The following is an 18,828-nucleotide window of genomic DNA, read 5'->3' as shown; positions in this document are numbered from 1 at the left end:
TTTTGGTTTTGTTCCTACGGTGACTTTATTTCTATGTTCTGTGTGTGAGTGTCTTAGTTTAACCACTTCAGTTCTCTCCTCAGGGAAGCCTAATATTTCCAGTTGCCTCCCATACCTGGCTTATTCACCAGTTTAAATTAAAACGACCAAAAACATCCATTAAAAATGACTCCTGCAGTGAATCGTCTTCATGATTACTTCTCGTTTTGAATGTTATACAGAGAACCCACGTTTTAAAGACATGCTCAGTAATTGAACGTTCTCACTAGGGGGTGCTGTTAGAAGTTGTTTCTTTGTGTATTGAAAGGGAGGAAACCCACACCAGCAGGATCTCACTAATGCGCATGTGTTTTAAATGACCGTCTGCTGTGTGTTATTACTCGGTCAGTCATCACGATAACGAACAGGTTGCTGGATTATTGATGTGATGGATGGCGGCGGCCCTGATCAGGTGCGGCTGATGGAATTGAGCAGATCCATGCAGTAGCTGGAGTGCAGCAAGAAGTCACTTATATTCATTTGTAGTTATTTTTATCACTAAAAAAAATCAGTGTTGCTGTGCTGCCCTGAGTGTGGTTCATTCATTGAAGCGCAACAGATTGGAAAACTTTTTTTTTTTTTTTCCCCAAAAGTTTCTGTGCAGGAAATCATGAATCAGTAAAGCAGTTAATTATCATAGTGTTAGTCATGTCTTCATAATGAATGTTGGAGTGCTGTCAGAACAGGCCCGGTCAGATCTCGGCATCATTACTGCTAATTAGCCTGGCCAGTGTTGCCATGGCAATGATACAGAATGTGCTGCTGGAATTCTTTATTAATAAATTAGTTTGAGGGAAAAGGAGGAAACCGCCACTGGTTCCGTGTCCGCGGTAAGGCAGGTCGACACGTCAGGCCTCCCTGTGTCGTTCTGTAGTCCGCTTAGTGCCCATATTAGGAACTCTGGGTCTGAGCTCGATTCCGCTGTGGCTGGAATGAACGAGGTTTTCCAAAAAATCTCCTCTATCGCCCCCGGAACGTTCAGAATCCGAAACGTTTTGTCTTGTGAACGCTTTTCTTCCAAATATCACCGGATCCTCTGAATCATGAGGTCGTTAAAGAGTCTTTATACTCATATTGCTACATACAAGCCGAAGCTACTGCGCATTAATTTGACGTCACAAAGCGGCAGGAAACTCCGCTGGGATGTGGTGGTGCTCTGACTAGTTGAGCTACCTCATCGAACGTTCTACCGCAGCACATATTTACCGGTACAGCTGTAACTAGAACCTCTAGGTGAGATATCGATGGCCTCCTTATCAAAAAGTAGCACCAGCGTTAAAACTACGAAGCTGAGTTCCTTTTTGTGTCCAGGTTTTCCCCGTTCCACCTTAAATAGTGCAGCTCACAAACATAGAAAATGGGACGGACCAATACTGACCTGTTGGTTCTGTGAAATGGAGCAGCCTCCTTATATCACGCTTTTCAGCTCTCCTTGAAGCTGAAGCCAGCTTCTCTTACACCAGCGGCTCATTGGAATTTTCCCGTTCCACCTTAAATGGTGCAGCAGTTATCGAGGTATTCCAAACATTAGCAAACGAGACCGAACGCTGGCCTGTCGGTTCTGTGAAACAGCAGAAACGGAGAAACATCCTCGTATTGGGCCTTTCAGCCCTCCATGAAGGTGAGGTCAGCTTCTTTTTCATCGCCTGCTTGTTGGAATTTGCCCGTTCCACCTTAAATGCCACCCTTCAGAATGTAACCGCTGCACCATTTAAGGTGGAATGGGAAAATTAGAACAAGACGCTAGCAGTAAAATAATAGAGACTCGCGTAGCCCAAAGCAGCTGATCAGGGGGTCAGCGGTGATATTAAGCTGCGTCTGTGCTGAACTGGTCAGTGCAGGTCAGTTTGTAGATCTTTTCAATTCAAGCTGCACAGAACGGAAAGATCTGTCGTGTTTCCCTGAGGATCAGACGAAGAACAGAGAACTGCAGACGTTTAGGAAGGGGGCGTTCCAGTCGTATCGGGCAGTAATAGAACCTGTGTCTGCCTGGAGATGGGCGACATGGCAAAAGGACCAGTGCTTACCCAGATATCTACCTGCATATCATCAGTTCTAGTAGAACTCTGACCAACTGCATGCTTTAACTATAAAGACCGCAAACTTGGTCCAGTTCAACTGCATATAGTGCAGCACTGTGTGCCGAATATTGAATAAAATCACTGTATTCAGTTTTTGATCATTGATCGATTATTTACATATATTAGGATTTTTAAATATGTATATATACATTTTTTTTAAATTATTCTAAAGAAAATAACAGCATGCGCAACTACAGTAAACACCAGGTTTCCAAGATCAATGTCACGTCTCCTAAATCAACCAGGAGGCGCTCAGCTTAAATTTCCAAATGACCGTAAAAGCCCAAAGTCGTTAAACCAGTGTAGCGTCATATTTTAAAGAGTGATTTATCTAGAAGACCCCCACGCCTTCGTAGGGCTGGGCAGTAGGACTGTTTGTTAATATATGTTGATGCAATATGACGGAATCGCTGCTGTCAGAAGAAAACCTTGATCTTTTTCCAGTTTTTGATAGAATTTGAAAATCCCTTCGGCCTTCCACAGTGCGCGTAAATTTCACGATGAAGAAACCGCCCAGAAGTACTTGGGGGAAACGTCTGGTTCCATTGACTTGCATTAAAAGCCTAGTAGGTTTTTTCCTTCTCCTGCAAAGTCACCGTGTTGGAGATGGGAGTTTTTCCTCTGATGACAGCGACGTGCTTTTCCGAGCATATCGTGGATTTCGCTGCTCTGACCGACTGCATGTTTCGTTATAGAGAGAGCAAAACTAGTGAAACTGGATTTAGTGCAACACAGTTTGCCAGACATCAAAGTTTTTGATATATTTTATTTTAAATATAGCACTACTGGCTTTTTCCTCTGTTCCAGCTGATCAGATGTGGAACTAATAAATTTTTTTTTTTTTTTTAAGTACATTATTTTGCCAGCTCTGAGTAAATAAAGGTTCTGATACAACCATAACATCCCTTCCCTCAACACCCTGAACTTGAGCTGCCTCAGAAGGATTAGTCCTTAATGAGCTTTATGTTGAGTTATTATTGTCTGAAGAGTTTGAAGAGCCCAGAATTGCCTTTGATGACCTTTGTTGTGTCCATGTTCCTCAGGACTCCTCTGATGCTGGCGGTGTTGAGCGGACACACGGACTGCGTGTACTCTTTACTCAACAAAGGAGCCAACGTAGAAGCCAAAGACAAGTGGGGCCGCACTGCTCTGCACCGAGGGGTAAATGAGCTTGTTCAGCAGGAATGTTGGAGGTTGGGGAACCAGCCGGTTTGAACCCCTGAGCTGACAGTATGTGCCTGAGGTGGCCTTGAGCGAGGCACCTACTAACTCCTCACTGCCCCCTAGTCTCTGTTCACTAGTGTGTATGTGGTGAGTCACTGCACAGATGGGTTAGATTGCAGAGGTGAAGTTTCCTCGTCGTGGGTCTAATAAGATATAGATATTACATTATATGGAATGCTGATGATGGAAAACAGTGGAAAATCTGGAATACTGAGTTTTCTTTGGGGACTATTTTGCCGCACAGCGCCCTGCATGTCTCCCTCCACCATGAATGGAGTTGAAGTTCTCTAAACTCTCATAAAACAGCGTCTCAGTCATCAGGCAGTGAATTCAGAACCAGTTCATGTAGGAACTTTCTGTAGGAGCTTTTAGAGGGACGTCTGGTTCCCATCACCACCACTGTGAACAGCTCTGACTCTAGAACGGAGCGTTTCACACCGAACCGCTCTGAGTGACTCTGTTTACATCAAAAAATAGCTGAAACAGTTTTTGCAGCTGCTGTTGCTTGGTTACAGATGCATAAGGTGCACTGATGCTTTAAAAATGCAGAACGGCTGTATGAAGAGACAGAATGTCTCCCAGCCAATCAGACTGCGAGATCGGGACTGATTGTGCTCGTTAGGCAGGGGCTCGTTACCATGTGACCGAAGTCTTTCCACTGCATGTTAATAATTATAATAATGAACTATTAATGTAGCAGCTTTCATACATTAAGATGTCACTCAAAGTGCTTCGCAGAATAAGTGTAAATAAAGAAGAAAAAATTGTTTAATGAAAATAAATAAATAAATAATAATAATAATAATAATAGTGCTGTTCTTCAGCAAAATATAAAATCAAATAAATTAATTAATAAATAACTTATTGCTTGTGAAGCGACATTTTACCACAGCAGTGTAGCTCATATTTTGAGTCTCGCTGATGTCTCGCTGATGTCTCGCTGATGTCTCCAGGCAGTGACGGGTCACGAGGAGTGCGTGGAGGCTCTACTCCAGCACAGTGCCAGTTTCATGGTGCGGGACTGTAGGGGGCGCTCACCTGTTCACCTGGCTGCTGCCTGTGGCCACGTTGGAGTGCTGGGTGGTCTGCTGCATGCGGCCCAGTCGGTGGAGACCATCCCAGTCATTACGGACCATCAGGGCTACACGCCGCTGCACTGGGCCTGTTATAATGGTAATTACAGTCACAACACAGTCAACATAGTTATAGCACAACATAATATATTAGAAATATCAATAATACACAAACTAAAGCAATAATGATTCACTTAATAATGTACTTATGGCTCAAATATTAATGTAATCATATAAATATGCGTCATTTAGCTTTTGGATAACCCTACTGCAGGGTTCTGTTCATAAGGCTACGTGACACCTGCATAAGGTTGTCATTACAGCTGACGTAACCCTGCATAACTATAAAAATGCTCATTACAACAGGCGTCATCCGTCATAAAGGCCTCTTCATCAGCTTTGATCAGAAGTGTCAAATGTAGCTTTTATAGCGAATGATGAACAAGCGTTTATAAACGGTTATGTAGGGTCACGTCACTTCATGACGAGCTTATGTAGTTGCCTTATGAACAGCACCCAACAGTAAAGTGTTCTTATTTTGTTTATAGTGATGATAAAATTTTAAATCTTTTGAGTTAAAGTGACAGGATATGTGCTGGAATAATATATTTACAGTCATTGTCAACTTGCGTACCTCTAGGTGGTTTCATCACTTTTCAAGTCTTAATTTAATTCAAGCTTTTTCGCTGGATATTCATTTTATTGAGTCTTAATTTTTGATGTTCTGCAGCTTTTCCAGCGGCTTCCACAGCTCTGATTATTTGGGAGCTGTAAAATTATTTTACACATTTATCTGCAACCAGAACAGCCTTTTCTGTTTATTTGAGTAAATCGCTGTTGTCGGAAACAAAACCTCGAATCTCCATTTTTCTCATTTTTCAGTTTTTTGGCATAAAGTGAAAATGCCTGTTGTCCTTTACATGGTGTGTAAATTCTACGATGAATAGCCCGAAAGAAACGGCCCAAAATCACTTGGAAAGAATTCTGGTTCCATTGACTCGCATTAAGAGTGAAGGAGGTTTTTCCCTTCTCCTGTAAAGTTCCTGCTTTGGAATACAACAAATCCAGCCCTATCAGTCAGCTGACCATATAAAATGATATAGTCCAACATATTATTTTTATCATTATGATCATTTTGAACCGTTTAACACTTTAAAATCTTTATTGCATCAGTTGCCAAATGTTCCTATCGGTCAGTTGAAGGGCGCAAGCGCTTAACAGCTCTGTCTCTTCGTTAAGGCGAGAGATTCCCATTGATGATGATTTAGATTTTCTTCATTTCTGTCCCTTTTATTTGTTTCTAGGTCATGACACGTGTGTTGAAGTGCTGCTGGAGCAGGAGCTGTTCCATAAGATGGAGGGGAACTCCTTCAGCCCCCTGCACTGCGCCGTGTAAGTCTGGTCTTTGGGTGCACTGAAGAGTGAAAGCTCCCAGTAGAAGCTCAGTTCACCCGAATGGTTCTCTTTACATTGTAGGATAAGTGACAACGAGGGAGCAGCGGAAATGTTGATCGACACGTTGGGTCCTGCGATCGTCAATGCTACCGACTCTAAAAAGAGGTGAGGACGGCGTCTCTTCTGTCTCCCTGTCTAGGTTCTTCTATTGTTACAGGCTTGACTTAACAACAGAAGAACCCTTTTGGAACCATCTACAGCACATTCTTAAGACCCCTGTCATGATGCAGAGAACCCTTTAATCACACTTCTTTGAATATTCGTGGTTCAGTATAGAACCACTGTCTTTACTGATGAACCTTGTGTACGATGTCGAGGAAACATACACAAACGGCAAGGAGGACAGCCGTTTGGTCCTTCTGAGAGCTTTTAGAGGTGGACGTCTGGTTCCTATCACCACCACTGTGGACGGTTCTGACTCGAAGTTTATCCAGAACGAGCGTTTCACACCAACCCGCTCCGTTTACATCTTAAACGTGTAGTTATGCCGAGTTCTGTTTTTCTCTCGTCTTCCAGGACTCCCCTCCACGCTGCCGCGTTCACCGATCACGTGGAGTGTATGCAGCTCCTGCTGGGCCAAAACGCCCAGGTGAACTGCGTCGACGCTGGCGGGAAAACCCCACTCATGATGGCTGCTGAGAACGGCCAGACGAACGCTGTGGGTAAGGAACCCCTATATACACAGAGCTTTACCTGAAAGGTCCGTGTTAGAGGAGAACTTCAACGTTTTTCAACCTGACCTCTGTAGTGGACAGTCAATCACCACAGACAGTAATTTCAACACGTTCCCCTGAACTCTGACTCTAATAGAAGTCATTGGGCAGATGCTGAGTTCTGTCAGTAAACGCGACTCTATAACAGTTCTGTGTAAGACTACAGAAAGGTTAGTATGTCTACAATATCAGTTTAGGGACCAGGTTCCAGTTTGCCTGTCTGTGATTGATGTAGAACATGTTTGTTTCTGTGTACTGTAATTACACTGAAAGTGGCAATATTCAGGGGTCCAAGCACTGGAGCCACTGTAACACAAACATTGGGCAGAGTCAGTTTGATAATCAACAGATGTAGTAATCTGAATATCTTGAACATGGTACAATTTTCGAGTATAACTTGTATTTGCATACTTATTGAACTCACTTAACTAAGTGGTTTTACAAGAAATATCCTCGTGTGCTAGTCTTACAGTGCACTTCCTATTAAAGTCACTAAAATGTTCTCCTGGGAACGACGCTGCTGTACTCTGGTACAGGGGGTTGAGTTCTGAGCTTGTTGGCTCTTTTCTGTGCATGAGTTTACATTGGGCTCCAAACGCGTTTCACATAAATGTTTATACAAAATCACTTCTTTACAGGAGAAGGAAAAACATACTACATTGTAAGTCAGTGGAACCTGATTTCTCCCCCCACCCATTTTGGGTCAGTTCTTTATTCCATTAATCACGAATTACTTTCAAATGATGTTAAAAACCGAAAAATGTCAAAAATGGAGATACGAGGTTTTCTTCCAACAACAACGATATACTGACCGAGTTCAGCGTCTGCCCATTGGCTTCCATTATAAATAAGATTAGGGTCAGTGTGTTTTCTGCTCGGTTTTAAGATCAGGAAAATGTGTTGGAATGGTTGTCCGTGTATTTCTTTAAGGTGGTTAATGGAGTTAATGTGATGATCGTGACGAAGTGAAGACCAGCGCCTGATTTTCTGAATGTGTGTCTCTGGGTTTCAGAGCTGTTAGTGAGCAGTGCGAAAGCTGACCTGACGCTGCAGGACGCCAACAAAAACACTGCACTGCACCTGGCCTGCAGTAAGGTCAGTCACACACATACAAACGCTGTACTAGCACTGAAGGACCTGCGTCCGGAGTGGAGTAACACTGCGGTTTATTCTAGTTGTCATTCTATTGATCAGTCCCACGTTATCTAGACCCCTGGACGCTTGTCTTCTCTGTGGTGGAACTGAATGAGATTTTAGAAAATCCTAGCTATCGTGCCCCGTTTACACTGAATGGCACTGGATCCTCTGAATTATGAGGTCAGTTAAGGAGCCCAAATATGAACATTGCCTCATCCTAATAGCATCACTTCCGTACACTGAAGTGAAAGTAAGCCACATGAAAGTAGGTCTCCTGTTAAGGTTCTGCACTGTTATGTAATCATACCACATACTGCATGGACTCTACTGCCACCACACTGGATGAAGCTTCTCGGCTTGTTTGAGGTTTCTGTGTACTTGCCTGCGTTATGATGTCAACCACCTTGAAATTGAGAGGAGCCATTTCAGTGGAAAAAAGCAGGTAGGATAAAATGCATTGTCTTAACCACAGGGACTTTTAGTAGAAATATGAATAGAATTCTTGTTCTTCTACTCAAAAAATAGTTTAACAGATGTGCATCCACTTCTACTTGAGTACAGAACTACTTTTACTTGTGATGCTTGAGGAGGAAGTCCACTGATTTTTCAAAATGTACATAATTCAATATTTGAGATTCAGAGCTGGTTTGGTGTGAAACGGTTCAGACGTCTTTACAGTGGTGGTGATGGGAACCAGGCGTCGCCATGACTACAACACAGATATAGACACTTTATTTACCATCCAGAACCACCAGAGAACCTACACTAGTCTTCTGAGTTTGTATGGAATGTTGATGGAAAATAGTGGGAAGAAAAAAATTAGTATTTTCTTTTGGGGACTATTTTGCCATATTACATTCTGTGTGTATCTCTCCACCATTATTGATCCAAAAAACATTGAAGCCCTAAAACTACCATAAACAGTGTTTTACATCAGTCATCAGGCAGTGAATTCAGAGCTGTCTCATGTAGGAACTTTCTGAGAGGAGCTTTTAGAGGGAGACGTCTGGTTCCTATCACCACCACTGTGAAGAATTCTGACTCTAAGTTTCTCTAGAACAGAGCTTTTCACACCAAACCGCTCTGAATGACTCTGATTACATCTCAGGGCAGTTACATCATCATCAATAACCATTCGCCAAACTTGTCTCCTCTTCAGAGTTGGACCAAATCAGACTGAGCCGTAAAACTGACCCAATATCAGGTTCAGCTCAGTTTGGTCAGTTTGTCCAGATCAGTATTAATGTTGTTCTGTTCCAGCCGGTCTGTAAAGCTTCTTACAGCCCGTTTAGTTTGGCGAATGGTGTTGGGTTCATTTCTGGCTGATTCCAGGTTGTTCAGCTGTTCTTCTGTCACAGCTGCCGACTGAAAAGCTGCTCAGTGGTGACGACAGTTTGGGAATTTAGTGTCGTCTCGTCTTCAGAGTCGGACCAAATCGGCTGTCGGTCAGATGTGGTCTTAGTGTCCGTTTTCAGTTTGTGGCAAAGTAAGAAGTAAAAACGTTCAAATGGCTCAAGCGTCTCCTACAGCTGTCAGAGTCGTTGCTTAGCAACAGCGCCTCAGCGGAGTGAAGGTGTTTGTGAATAAACCCGTGATGTGGTGAAATAACAGCACTGTTAGAATGCCTCTCAACCAATCAGCTGGCGTGGCTCTAAGCAACTGTTGTATAATAGAACGATCATATTGCCTGGCTCCAGAAGAAACCCTTGGAGCTGAATATGCATTTAATGGGATGTTTTCTTTACCGCTGTCCAGCAGTGTGACCTGTGGCCAGGAGAGGAGACCCTTAACTGACTCTATTTTTAACCTCCTGTAGGGACACGAGACCAGTGCCTTGCTGATCTTGGAAAAGATCACGGACAGAAATCTCATCAACTCCACCAACGCGGCTTTACAAACGTATGTATGACTCACGAGACGATGTCTTATGTACGGTGGCCAGTTGACACGATGTTGATGAGCGTCTCCTGGGCTGACTCTGAGCTGCTGTTCTTCTAGGCCTCTGCATGTGGCTGCCAGGAACGGCCTGACGGTTGTGGTGCAGGAGCTGCTGGCTAAGGGTGCGAGCGTGCTGGCAGTGGACGAAAACGGTAACTCTTCCTTCATAAACACCACAGTTACAGACTGCAGCCCATTTGTTGCAGCACAGTTTATCCCACCCAGCCCCTTCAGCGGAAAGGGACCGCTATGGAGCAACAGCGCACCGCTTGTCATTTGGGCTCATTTAGTGTTATTGCGTTCTCAGCAGTGACTCTGACATGGCAGTGTGTTCTGTCCCCACTAAAGGGCTGTGGTGTAAGCCAGTAAACAGACCATAACAAATGAAATAGATTGATGCCGAATTGGAGGAATGGTGAGCACGGAGAGGAAGGATACTTTAAAAATCATCCATTTTTAAAAGCTTTTAATTTTTTTTAATGCCCTTCAAGAGCCTTTGTTGATGGTCAGCATTACAGGGAAAAATCACTCGGTCCTAATTCTGATGATTTGCACTGAATGGTGTCGGCCAGGTTTGTGGAGTGTAGACCACGGTTTTCTTCCCGAGGTTACTTTTAGCTGGGAATGTGTCGCCTGACGTTCCAGATCGTCGTAGTAGTAGCAGAAACTAGATCCATTTTCAGACGATTTTGTTTAGAACCATATACATTCCGTATCTTCATCTGAAGAACCGTTTCCATGCAAAGAACCATTTAAAGCATGCAAATGGTTATATGTAGAACTTGTAGTTCTAAATAGTGGTTCCCTTTACTAAAGAGCCTTTGAGGAACAATCTTTTTTAAAAATTAGATTTAAGTGACCCTTATTAGTCCCACAACGGGGAAATTCCACCTCCGCATTTAACCAACCACGCAGTGAAACACCACATACACACTAGTGAGCGCACGCACACTAGGGGGCAGTGAGCACACTTGCCCAGAGCGGTGGGCAGCCCTATCCACAGCACCCGGGGAGCAGTTGGGGGGTTAGGTGTCTTGCTCAAGGGCAATTCAGTCACGTCCTGTCGGCTCTGGGGATCGAACCGGCGACCTTCCGGTCACAGGGCCAGTTCTCTGACCTCCATCAGAGTCACTGCTAGGTTGAGAATCAGAAATATCCAAGAACCGTGAGTGGCTCTATGGTCAGAAACTGACCAGTGATGAAGGACTAGAGCAGACATCTGCTTGAGGAAACCCGATGGGCTACAGGCTGTCACTGTACACCAGCAAAGTGGAGCTTATTTGTTTAAACACGTCTTTTCTTACGTGTATCGACGTTTCACCCTCCCAGGTTACACGCCCGCCCTGGCCTGCGCACCCAACAAAGACGTGGCCGACTGCCTGGCTCTCATACTGGCCACCATGATGCCGGTGTCTCCCAGTCAGAGGTGAGCATATTCAATAAATACTCCCTAGTATTAGTTTACATCACTAAGAAGAGCTCGTCTCATGGTGGTAGGCGAGCTGTGACTCTGACTGTGCTCTGAAGGAGCTCGTCCTTCACCACGAACACCGATAAAACAGACCAGAATGACCACAAAAACTTGGACATGTAAATGCTTTGAGGATAAGATTAGCTAGATTCCTGGATCCCAGCCTACTCGTCTCCAGAGACCAGAACATTCCAGTGTGTGATATTAATTTACCATAAAATTCAATAAATGTATTAATTTATCTTAAATGCTTTAATTTACCTTAATAAAAGCTTCATCTCAGTAAATGCATGAATTTACCCCTAATAAGTGCATCAGATCACATTAGTTCTTAATCAATACCTCGAGCTTTGTCTTGGAGGTGTTTGAACAGCGTCTCTAAGGCCGCGTCCCAAACCACACACTTCTGTACTTCACACACTACTCTGAGTGCACCTCTAATTTGCTGTATTTTCGTACTATTTAGTGTGCTAGTTTGCGATTTGGGACGCGTGAATAATAACACAGCAGGAAATCTCAGCCGTTCAGATTGTAGCTTTCGTGTGTTGTCACTACAGAACCAGGCAGCACAAATCAGCATATGGGCCCTTTAAAGTGACTTAAGTGGTTGAACGTAACGAGTTCCTGTGTCTGCTCCCAGCAGCCTGGCGTTCAGCTCCATAAACCACTACACCAGCCCTGTGAAGAGCGTGACGTTCGACAGCCTGCCTGTGCACACCTCCTACTGCAGCTTCAACAGCATCGGCCGCCACCACCACGGCTTCTACAAGGACGACGAGCTCAACGACTCCGACTCCGAGACCTACTGAGAGACAGAGAGGGACAGGGAGACTCACCGTGTCTTAATCACCCAGAGGCAGCCTGGCCTCAGCAGCCGGTCACTGCGCAGAGCCTTAAGAGTCTCACACGCACACAAACACACAGGTTGGGGCTGCACAATATACAGAAATACTAATATTGCGAATATATTTGCTATGGATTGTAATGGGGGGCGCGATTTAGCCTTCTGGACATCACTTTTTAGAGGCTTGCAGGCCGGAACAGACCAAAAAAGTGCCAGATTAAGAAGTAATACTGTCGAAAGCCGTGCCGAAGAGAGCAGTGCGTTTAAACAGGACCAGTTACCCTCTAATAATGAAGACCACGTCCAGAATAACGCTGCAGAAAAGTGTTTTGTCAAGCGAAATTATCTGAAATATTGTCAGTAAATCTAATTTCTCATTTTGAGACCGTTGCGAGGTTATAAATGGGTAAAAAGAGGCTTTATGAAGGAATATTATCTCTGTATTGGCAGATAAGTTGGCTCGGTTTAAGAAGCGAGATTGAAATTGTCTGCAGCTGTAGGGGGATAATTTTACTAATAAATTCACCTAAAACAAGTAAATAACGTCTAGAAAGAAGCTGGCCGTCTAAGGGCACGACCATCTCAAAATGATCAATTAGTTTGACTGGTTTTAATATCATTTCACTTGACAAGCTGCTGTTTTTTGCAGTGAACGAGGCATATTGTGATGCTCATCACGATACAGTACATACGGCTTTATTGTTCCCCTTAGTTTTAATATCAGAAAGCACCACTTTTCTGGCATCGCGAGTAACAAACGAGTATATTGTGCAGCCGTAACGCACTCTTATGCAAAAGTTTGGGCGCCCTGACTCCTGTACAGAGCCGTTTTAAAGCACAGCTGCCGTCTGTTTGAATTGAACTTTATTTAATATCGAGTGAAAAAGTGACGGCTCATTTTATGTTTTAGACGTTAAACTCAATAAACAGAAACTGCGCTAAACTTTGCGCAGGAATGCCACGTTTAACTGCGTGGGGGATGTTTTCACTTAGAGAATCAGTGTTAGGTGTTCAAGCTTTTGCATACGACTGCACATTTACATAGAGGCACAGCAGGCTGGCCCACCCAGCCCCCCGATCCCGATCCCCTCCCCCTCTCTCTATCCGCTCAACCTCAACCAGCACCTTGTGCCCTTTCAGCAGATACCTCAGCGTACCTTCTGCTTCTTTCACTCGCCTCCGGACAGCCGCGTCGGACGAGCCGATCTCCGTACCTGGCAATAAAGCGGGGAACAGAGAACCGTCAGCCTGGGACCAATGTTGGAAAACGAGGACAGGTTCTGAATAATTGTCGCCGGAGAATGAGGCTGATCGCGAGGGGGGTGGACGTCTCTGCTCGCTTAATTTCGCTGGCTTAATTTGGTAATTTACATGGGGAGATACAAAGAAAAAAAGATTTATTTTTTAAAACAGGATTTTAATACACATCTACATCCTCCATCCCTTCAGAGGAGGGGGGAGGGGAGTAAAATCAAAGAGTTTCCTTGTATTTTCGAATCTTGGACGGCGACGGAGGACAAAAGTAAATATTAGCATCGTAATGCTAACAGCAATGGGCATGAGTGAAGTGCAGGCTAACCGTTGCTGTCTTCTCTTTCAGAATAAATTATTCTTTTTATCTGTCGTATTTATTTTTAGTTTCCATATTTCATCATTTGTGCCTTCATGGTTTGCCGTGTGGACGCAGGAGGAGGTTTAAAGGCAGAGGAGAAAACCGCGTGGCGCAAAGTTCAACACTACGTTTATTGAAAAGCACTGAAACTGAAACTGAAACTGAAGCGAAAGCTCCGGGTGAAGAACACTGTGGGAACCAATGGTGGCGTCTGATTTCCTTTGTATGGTGAAATATGAATATTAAAATGTATCTATGTTTTTCCCCTCAGCTCTTATCATCATCATCATCATCATTATTATTATTATTATTATTATTATTATTATTATTATTATTATTATTAATAATCAGGTTTTTGGCTTGCTTGATTAGCTAATGAAACCACTGAGTCCTCGTCTGTCATAAGGTTGTTTGCCTCCTTTTTTGACTTGTTTTTTTGTTTTTTTGTTTTTGTTTTGTGTTTTTGTTTTTTTGAATGATTTCAAACTGGAAGTCTGTTTAATTCACTTTTAAGCGCTGCATGAAAGTTGAATCTGCTTTGCTTTCCTTTCCGATTGCATTGGAGAGGGGTTAGCGTAGCCGTTCATTCAGCGTAAGAGATTCCTGTATATTTTATGGTTGACTGAATAAAGAAATTAGTTATGTCATTCCATGTTTGTGTTTTGTAAGATTGACAAGGGTTGTACTGACGTGCTTAGTGACAAACAGACACTGTCACAGCCACAAATCAGGTTGTGAAATTTCTATCCTGCTAGAGCTGCCCTGGACAACTGTAAGTGTTGGTAGTGGCGGTTTAAAGCAACAGCTCAGCCATGAAGTAGATCACGCAAATTCAAAGCGGGTCTGCTGAGCGCTGAAGTGCTGAGTGTGTAAAATCTGTTACATCACTCACTACAGAGCTTCAAACTGCTTCAGGAAGCAACATCAGCACAATAACTGCTTCATGAAATGGGTCTCCATGGCTGAGCAGCTGCACACAAGCCTAAGATCACTATGTGCAATACCAAGTGTCGGCTGGAGGTGTGTAAAGAGCCGCCAGTGGACTCTGGAGCAGTAGAACCGTGTTCTCCGGAGTGATGATGGATCTGGGATGGTGAATGCCACTTACCGGAATGCATAGTCCCGACAGTAAAGTTTGGTGGAGGAGGGATAATGGGCTGGGCTGTTTTTCAGGGTTTGGGCTCTCAGTTCCAGTGAAGGGTGATGTTGATGCTACAGCACAAAGACATTTTACAGTTCTGCTCTTCCAGCTTTGTGTCAGCAGTTTGGGGGAAGAGCCTCTGCTGTTCCAGTGTGGTTACTAATCTGGACTGACTGAAGTCTCTCAGAATGAAAATCTGGGATCCACTTGCAGACAGACACCAATTCAGCTAGATCCATTGTGTGAATATACTTTGTAAGAAGTTTCTGAATAATTCATCGTGGATACAAAACAATCCATATCATTCTGAATAATTTGTGTATCACGAACTTCATTGCAGATTTACAGTAATTACAGAATATTTTATTCATTTATGCTTTAGAATGGTGTATTTTGTAGAGGGTGCTGAGCAATAGTTGTTACTGTATTAGTTAAGTCATGGTTGATAATGTGTAGTAGATAATTAAATACTCAATACATACTGAATAATTTGTAGTAAATACTAATTCACATTAGTGAATAAATTATACTAGAGACTGAATAATTCGTAGTAATTTATAGCCAGTACTGAATAATTTATAGTAGAGAACAATGTGTAGTAGATACTGAATAATTCATAGAGCATTTATAGTAGATAATGTGTAGTAGGTACTCAATTTACAATAAATACTGAATCATTCATAGTAGATCATTTATAGTAAGCACTGCATAATTTATAGTAGATAATATGTAGTAGATCCTGAATAATTCGCAATAGATGCAGAATAATCAATAGAAGATGTGTAGTAGATACTAAATGATTCGTAGTAGGTTCTGAATCGTTCATACTAAGTACTGAATAATTCATTGTAGATAATACTTTATAGTAAGGACTGAATAACTTGTAGTAGATAATGTGTAGTAGATACTGAATAATCCATAGTAAGTACAGAATAATTTATAGTAGGTACTTAATAATTCATAGTAGATACTGAAGAACTCAGATCATTTATAGCAAGCACTGAATAATTCATGGCAAGTACTGAATAAATTATAGGAAGTACTGAATAATTCATAATAAATGTAGTAGATGCTGAATAATTCACAATAGATATTGAAACCTTTATGTTAATTACTGAATAAAGTATAGTGGGTAATGAATAATTGATTTTTGTAGCCACGTTTTTAAATAAATGAATGGTTGTCAAAACTGTCAAAACAGTAGCAGGTCAGTGGTCAGTTTTTGGTCATACTGTTCTTAATCCCTGCTTAATTGGAAATCCACATTCCCCATCAGCCACACTCTTCACTGCAGTGCTCTTCAGCATACCTTTCAAAGGTTAAACCCATATATACACCATAATTAACAGATATTCTGAGAAGCGAGGCGCGTCCATCCACGTGGTCAGTTAATTACACAGCATAACGGCCCCCTGACCGTTTCATTCAGGAGGAAATGCCAGTTTTTCTTGAAGGTGAGAATTCCTGACCAGAGCGTATAAAAGCTGAGCGTACAGAAGAGCGAGAGCAGCAGAGAGGTCATTCGCCCACCACTTCACATCATCTGGAACCATCAGAACCGACTCTGCACAGACATGTAAGTGACCGACGCTCTCCTGCAGTATCAGATTCAGAGGTGATCCTTTCGTGTATCTGTGCTGGACTGATGTTGATACTTCACTTTATTCATGGAATTAATCGACTAAATTAATTAGTAATATTATATAAAAGGGAATTTTTTTAACCGCTATAAACATTATAATCTCAAAAAACTTATGGTCAATTAGTTTGATAAATTCTTTATAAATTAAGTAAAAATAGTCATCAATGCTTCATTAATTTGAATCGTTTTAATTCATCCTTCATTAAATTGGTTTAATCCATCCTTCATTAAATCAGTTTAATTCATCCTTCATTACATCGGTTTAATCAATCCTTCATTAAATCGGTTTAATCCATCCTTCATTAAATCGGTTTAATCCATCCTTCATTAAATCGGTTTAATTCATCCTTCATTACATCGGTTTAATCAATCCTTCATTAAATCGGTTTAATCAATCCTTCATTACATCGGTTTAATCAATCCTTCATTAAATCGGTTTAATCCATCCTTCATTAAATCGGTTTAATCCATCCTTCATTAAATTGGTTTAATCCATCCTTCATTAAATCGGTTTAATTCATCCTTCATTACATCGGTTTAATCAATCCTTCATTAAATCGGTTTAATCAATCCTTCATTACATCGGTTTAATCAATCCTTCATTAAATCGGTTTAATCCATCCTTCATTAAATCGGTTTAATCCATCCTTCATTAAATCGGTTTAATTCATCCTTCATTAAATCGGTTTAATCCATCCTTCATTACATCGGTTTAATCCATCCTTCACTAAATCGGTTTAATCCATCCTTCATTAAATCGGTTTAATCCATCCTTCATTAAATCGGTTTAATCCACCCTTCATTACATCTGTTTAATTCATCCTTCATTTAATCGGTTTAATCCATCCTTCATTAAATCGGTTTAATCCATCCTTCATTAAATCGGTTTAATCCACCCTTCATTAAATCGGTTTAATCCACCCTTCATTAAATCGGTTTAATTCATCCTTCACTAAATCGGTTTAATCCATCCTTCATTAAATCGGTTTAATCCATCCTTCATTAAATCGGTTTAATCCACCCTTCACTAAATCGGTTTAATCCATCCTTCATTAAATCGGTTTAATCCACCCTTCATTAAATCGGTTTAATCCATCCTTCATTAAATCGGTTTAATCAATCCTTCATTAAATCGGTTTAATCCATCCTTCATTAAATCGGTTTAATCCATCCTTCATTAAATGGGTTTAATCCATCCTTCATTAAATCGGTTTAATCCATCCTTCACTAAATCGGTTTAATCCATCCTTCATTACATCGGTTTAATCCATCCTTCACTAAATCGGTTTAATCCATCCTTCACTAAATCGGTTTAATCAATCCTTCATTACATCGGTTTAATTCATCCTTCATTACATCGGTTTAATCCATCCTTCATTAAATCGGTTTAATCCATCCTTCATTACATCGGTTTAATCCATCCTTCATTAAATCGGTTTAATCCATCCTTCACTAAATCGGTTTAATCCATCCTTCATTACATCGGTTTAATCCATCCTTCACTAAATCGGTTTAATCCATCCTTCACTAAATCGGTTTAATCAATCCTTCATTAAATCGGTTTAATCCATCCTTCATTACATCGGTTTAATCCATCCTTCATTAAATCGGTTTAATCCAACCTTCATTACATCGGTTTAATCCATCCTTCACTAAATCGGTTTAATCCATCCTTCATTAAATCGGTTTAATCCATCCTTCATTACATCGGTTTAATCCATCCTTCATTAAATCGGTTTAATCCAACCTTCATTACATCGGTTTAATCCATCCTTCATTAAATCGGTTTAATCCATCCTTCACTAAATCGGTTTAATCCATCCTTCATTACATCGGTTTAATCCATCCTTCATTAAATCGGTTTAATCCATCCTTCATTAAATCGGTTTAATCCATCCTTCATTTAATTGGTTTAATCCATCCTTCATTAAATCGGTTTAATCCATCCTTCATTAAATCGGTTTAATCCACCCTTCATTAAATCGGTTTAATCAATCCTTCATTAAATCGGTTTAATCCATCCTTCATTAAATCGGTTTAATCAATCCTTCATTAAATCGGTTTAATCCATCCTTCATTACATCGGTTTAATCCACCCTTCATTAAATCGGTTTAATCCACCCTTCATTAAATTGGTTTAATCCATCCTTCATTACATCGGTTTAATCCAACCTTCATTAAATCGGTTTAATCCATCCTTCATTACATCGGTTTAATCCACCCTTCATTACATCTGTTTAATTCATCCTTCATTTAATCGGTTTAATCCATCCTTCATTAAATCGGTTTAATCCATCCTTCATTACATCGGTTTAATCCATCCTTCATTAAATCGGTTTAATCCATCCTTCACTAAATCGGTTTAATCAATCCTTCATTAAATCGGTTTAATTCATCCTTCATTACATCGGTTTAATCCATCCTTCATTACATCGGTTTAATCCACCCTTCATTAAAT

The 18,828-nt window shown here is 41.5% G+C and overlaps 2 protein-coding genes across 3 annotated transcripts in view; both read left to right on the top strand.

Annotated features, from left to right (window-relative positions):
- ankrd28b (ankyrin repeat domain 28b) overlaps positions 1-14,234 on the top strand; it is a 30,829-nt gene extending 16,595 nt beyond the window's left edge. The window contains exons 20-29 of one of the 2 annotated variants that reach the window (XM_037537201.1): positions 3,164-3,281; positions 4,298-4,517; positions 5,722-5,809; positions 5,894-5,977; positions 6,389-6,534; positions 7,598-7,680; positions 9,539-9,621; positions 9,721-9,812; positions 10,990-11,086; positions 11,772-14,234. In XM_037537201.1, coding sequence (XP_037393098.1) covers positions 3,164-3,281; positions 4,298-4,517; positions 5,722-5,809; positions 5,894-5,977; positions 6,389-6,534; positions 7,598-7,680; positions 9,539-9,621; positions 9,721-9,812; positions 10,990-11,086; positions 11,772-11,940 — 1,180 coding nt within the window. In that variant the 3' untranslated portion in view covers positions 11,941-14,234. The remainder of the gene's footprint in view (positions 1-3,163; positions 3,282-4,297; positions 4,518-5,721; positions 5,810-5,893; positions 5,978-6,388; positions 6,535-7,597; positions 7,681-9,538; positions 9,622-9,720; positions 9,813-10,989; positions 11,087-11,771) is intronic. The other variant, XM_037537202.1, reaches the window with a different exon arrangement.
- A 1,981-nt stretch (positions 14,235-16,215) lies between these two features.
- Positions 16,216-18,828, top strand: part of LOC119262819 (uncharacterized protein C2orf66 homolog) — a 9,231-nt gene continuing 6,618 nt past the window's right edge. Inside the window, exon 1 of the mRNA XM_037536203.1 lies at positions 16,216-16,304. Coding sequence (XP_037392100.1) covers positions 16,303-16,304 — 2 coding nt within the window. The 5' untranslated portion in view covers positions 16,216-16,302. The remainder of the gene's footprint in view (positions 16,305-18,828) is intronic.

This window comes from Pygocentrus nattereri, chromosome 3 (genome assembly GCF_015220715.1).
Source record: "Pygocentrus nattereri isolate fPygNat1 chromosome 3, fPygNat1.pri, whole genome shotgun sequence".
Taxonomy (NCBI): domain Eukaryota; kingdom Metazoa; phylum Chordata; class Actinopteri; order Characiformes; family Serrasalmidae; genus Pygocentrus; species Pygocentrus nattereri.
Note: the sequence above shows the minus strand (reverse complement) of the source record. Positions and strands in the feature narration are given on the sequence as shown.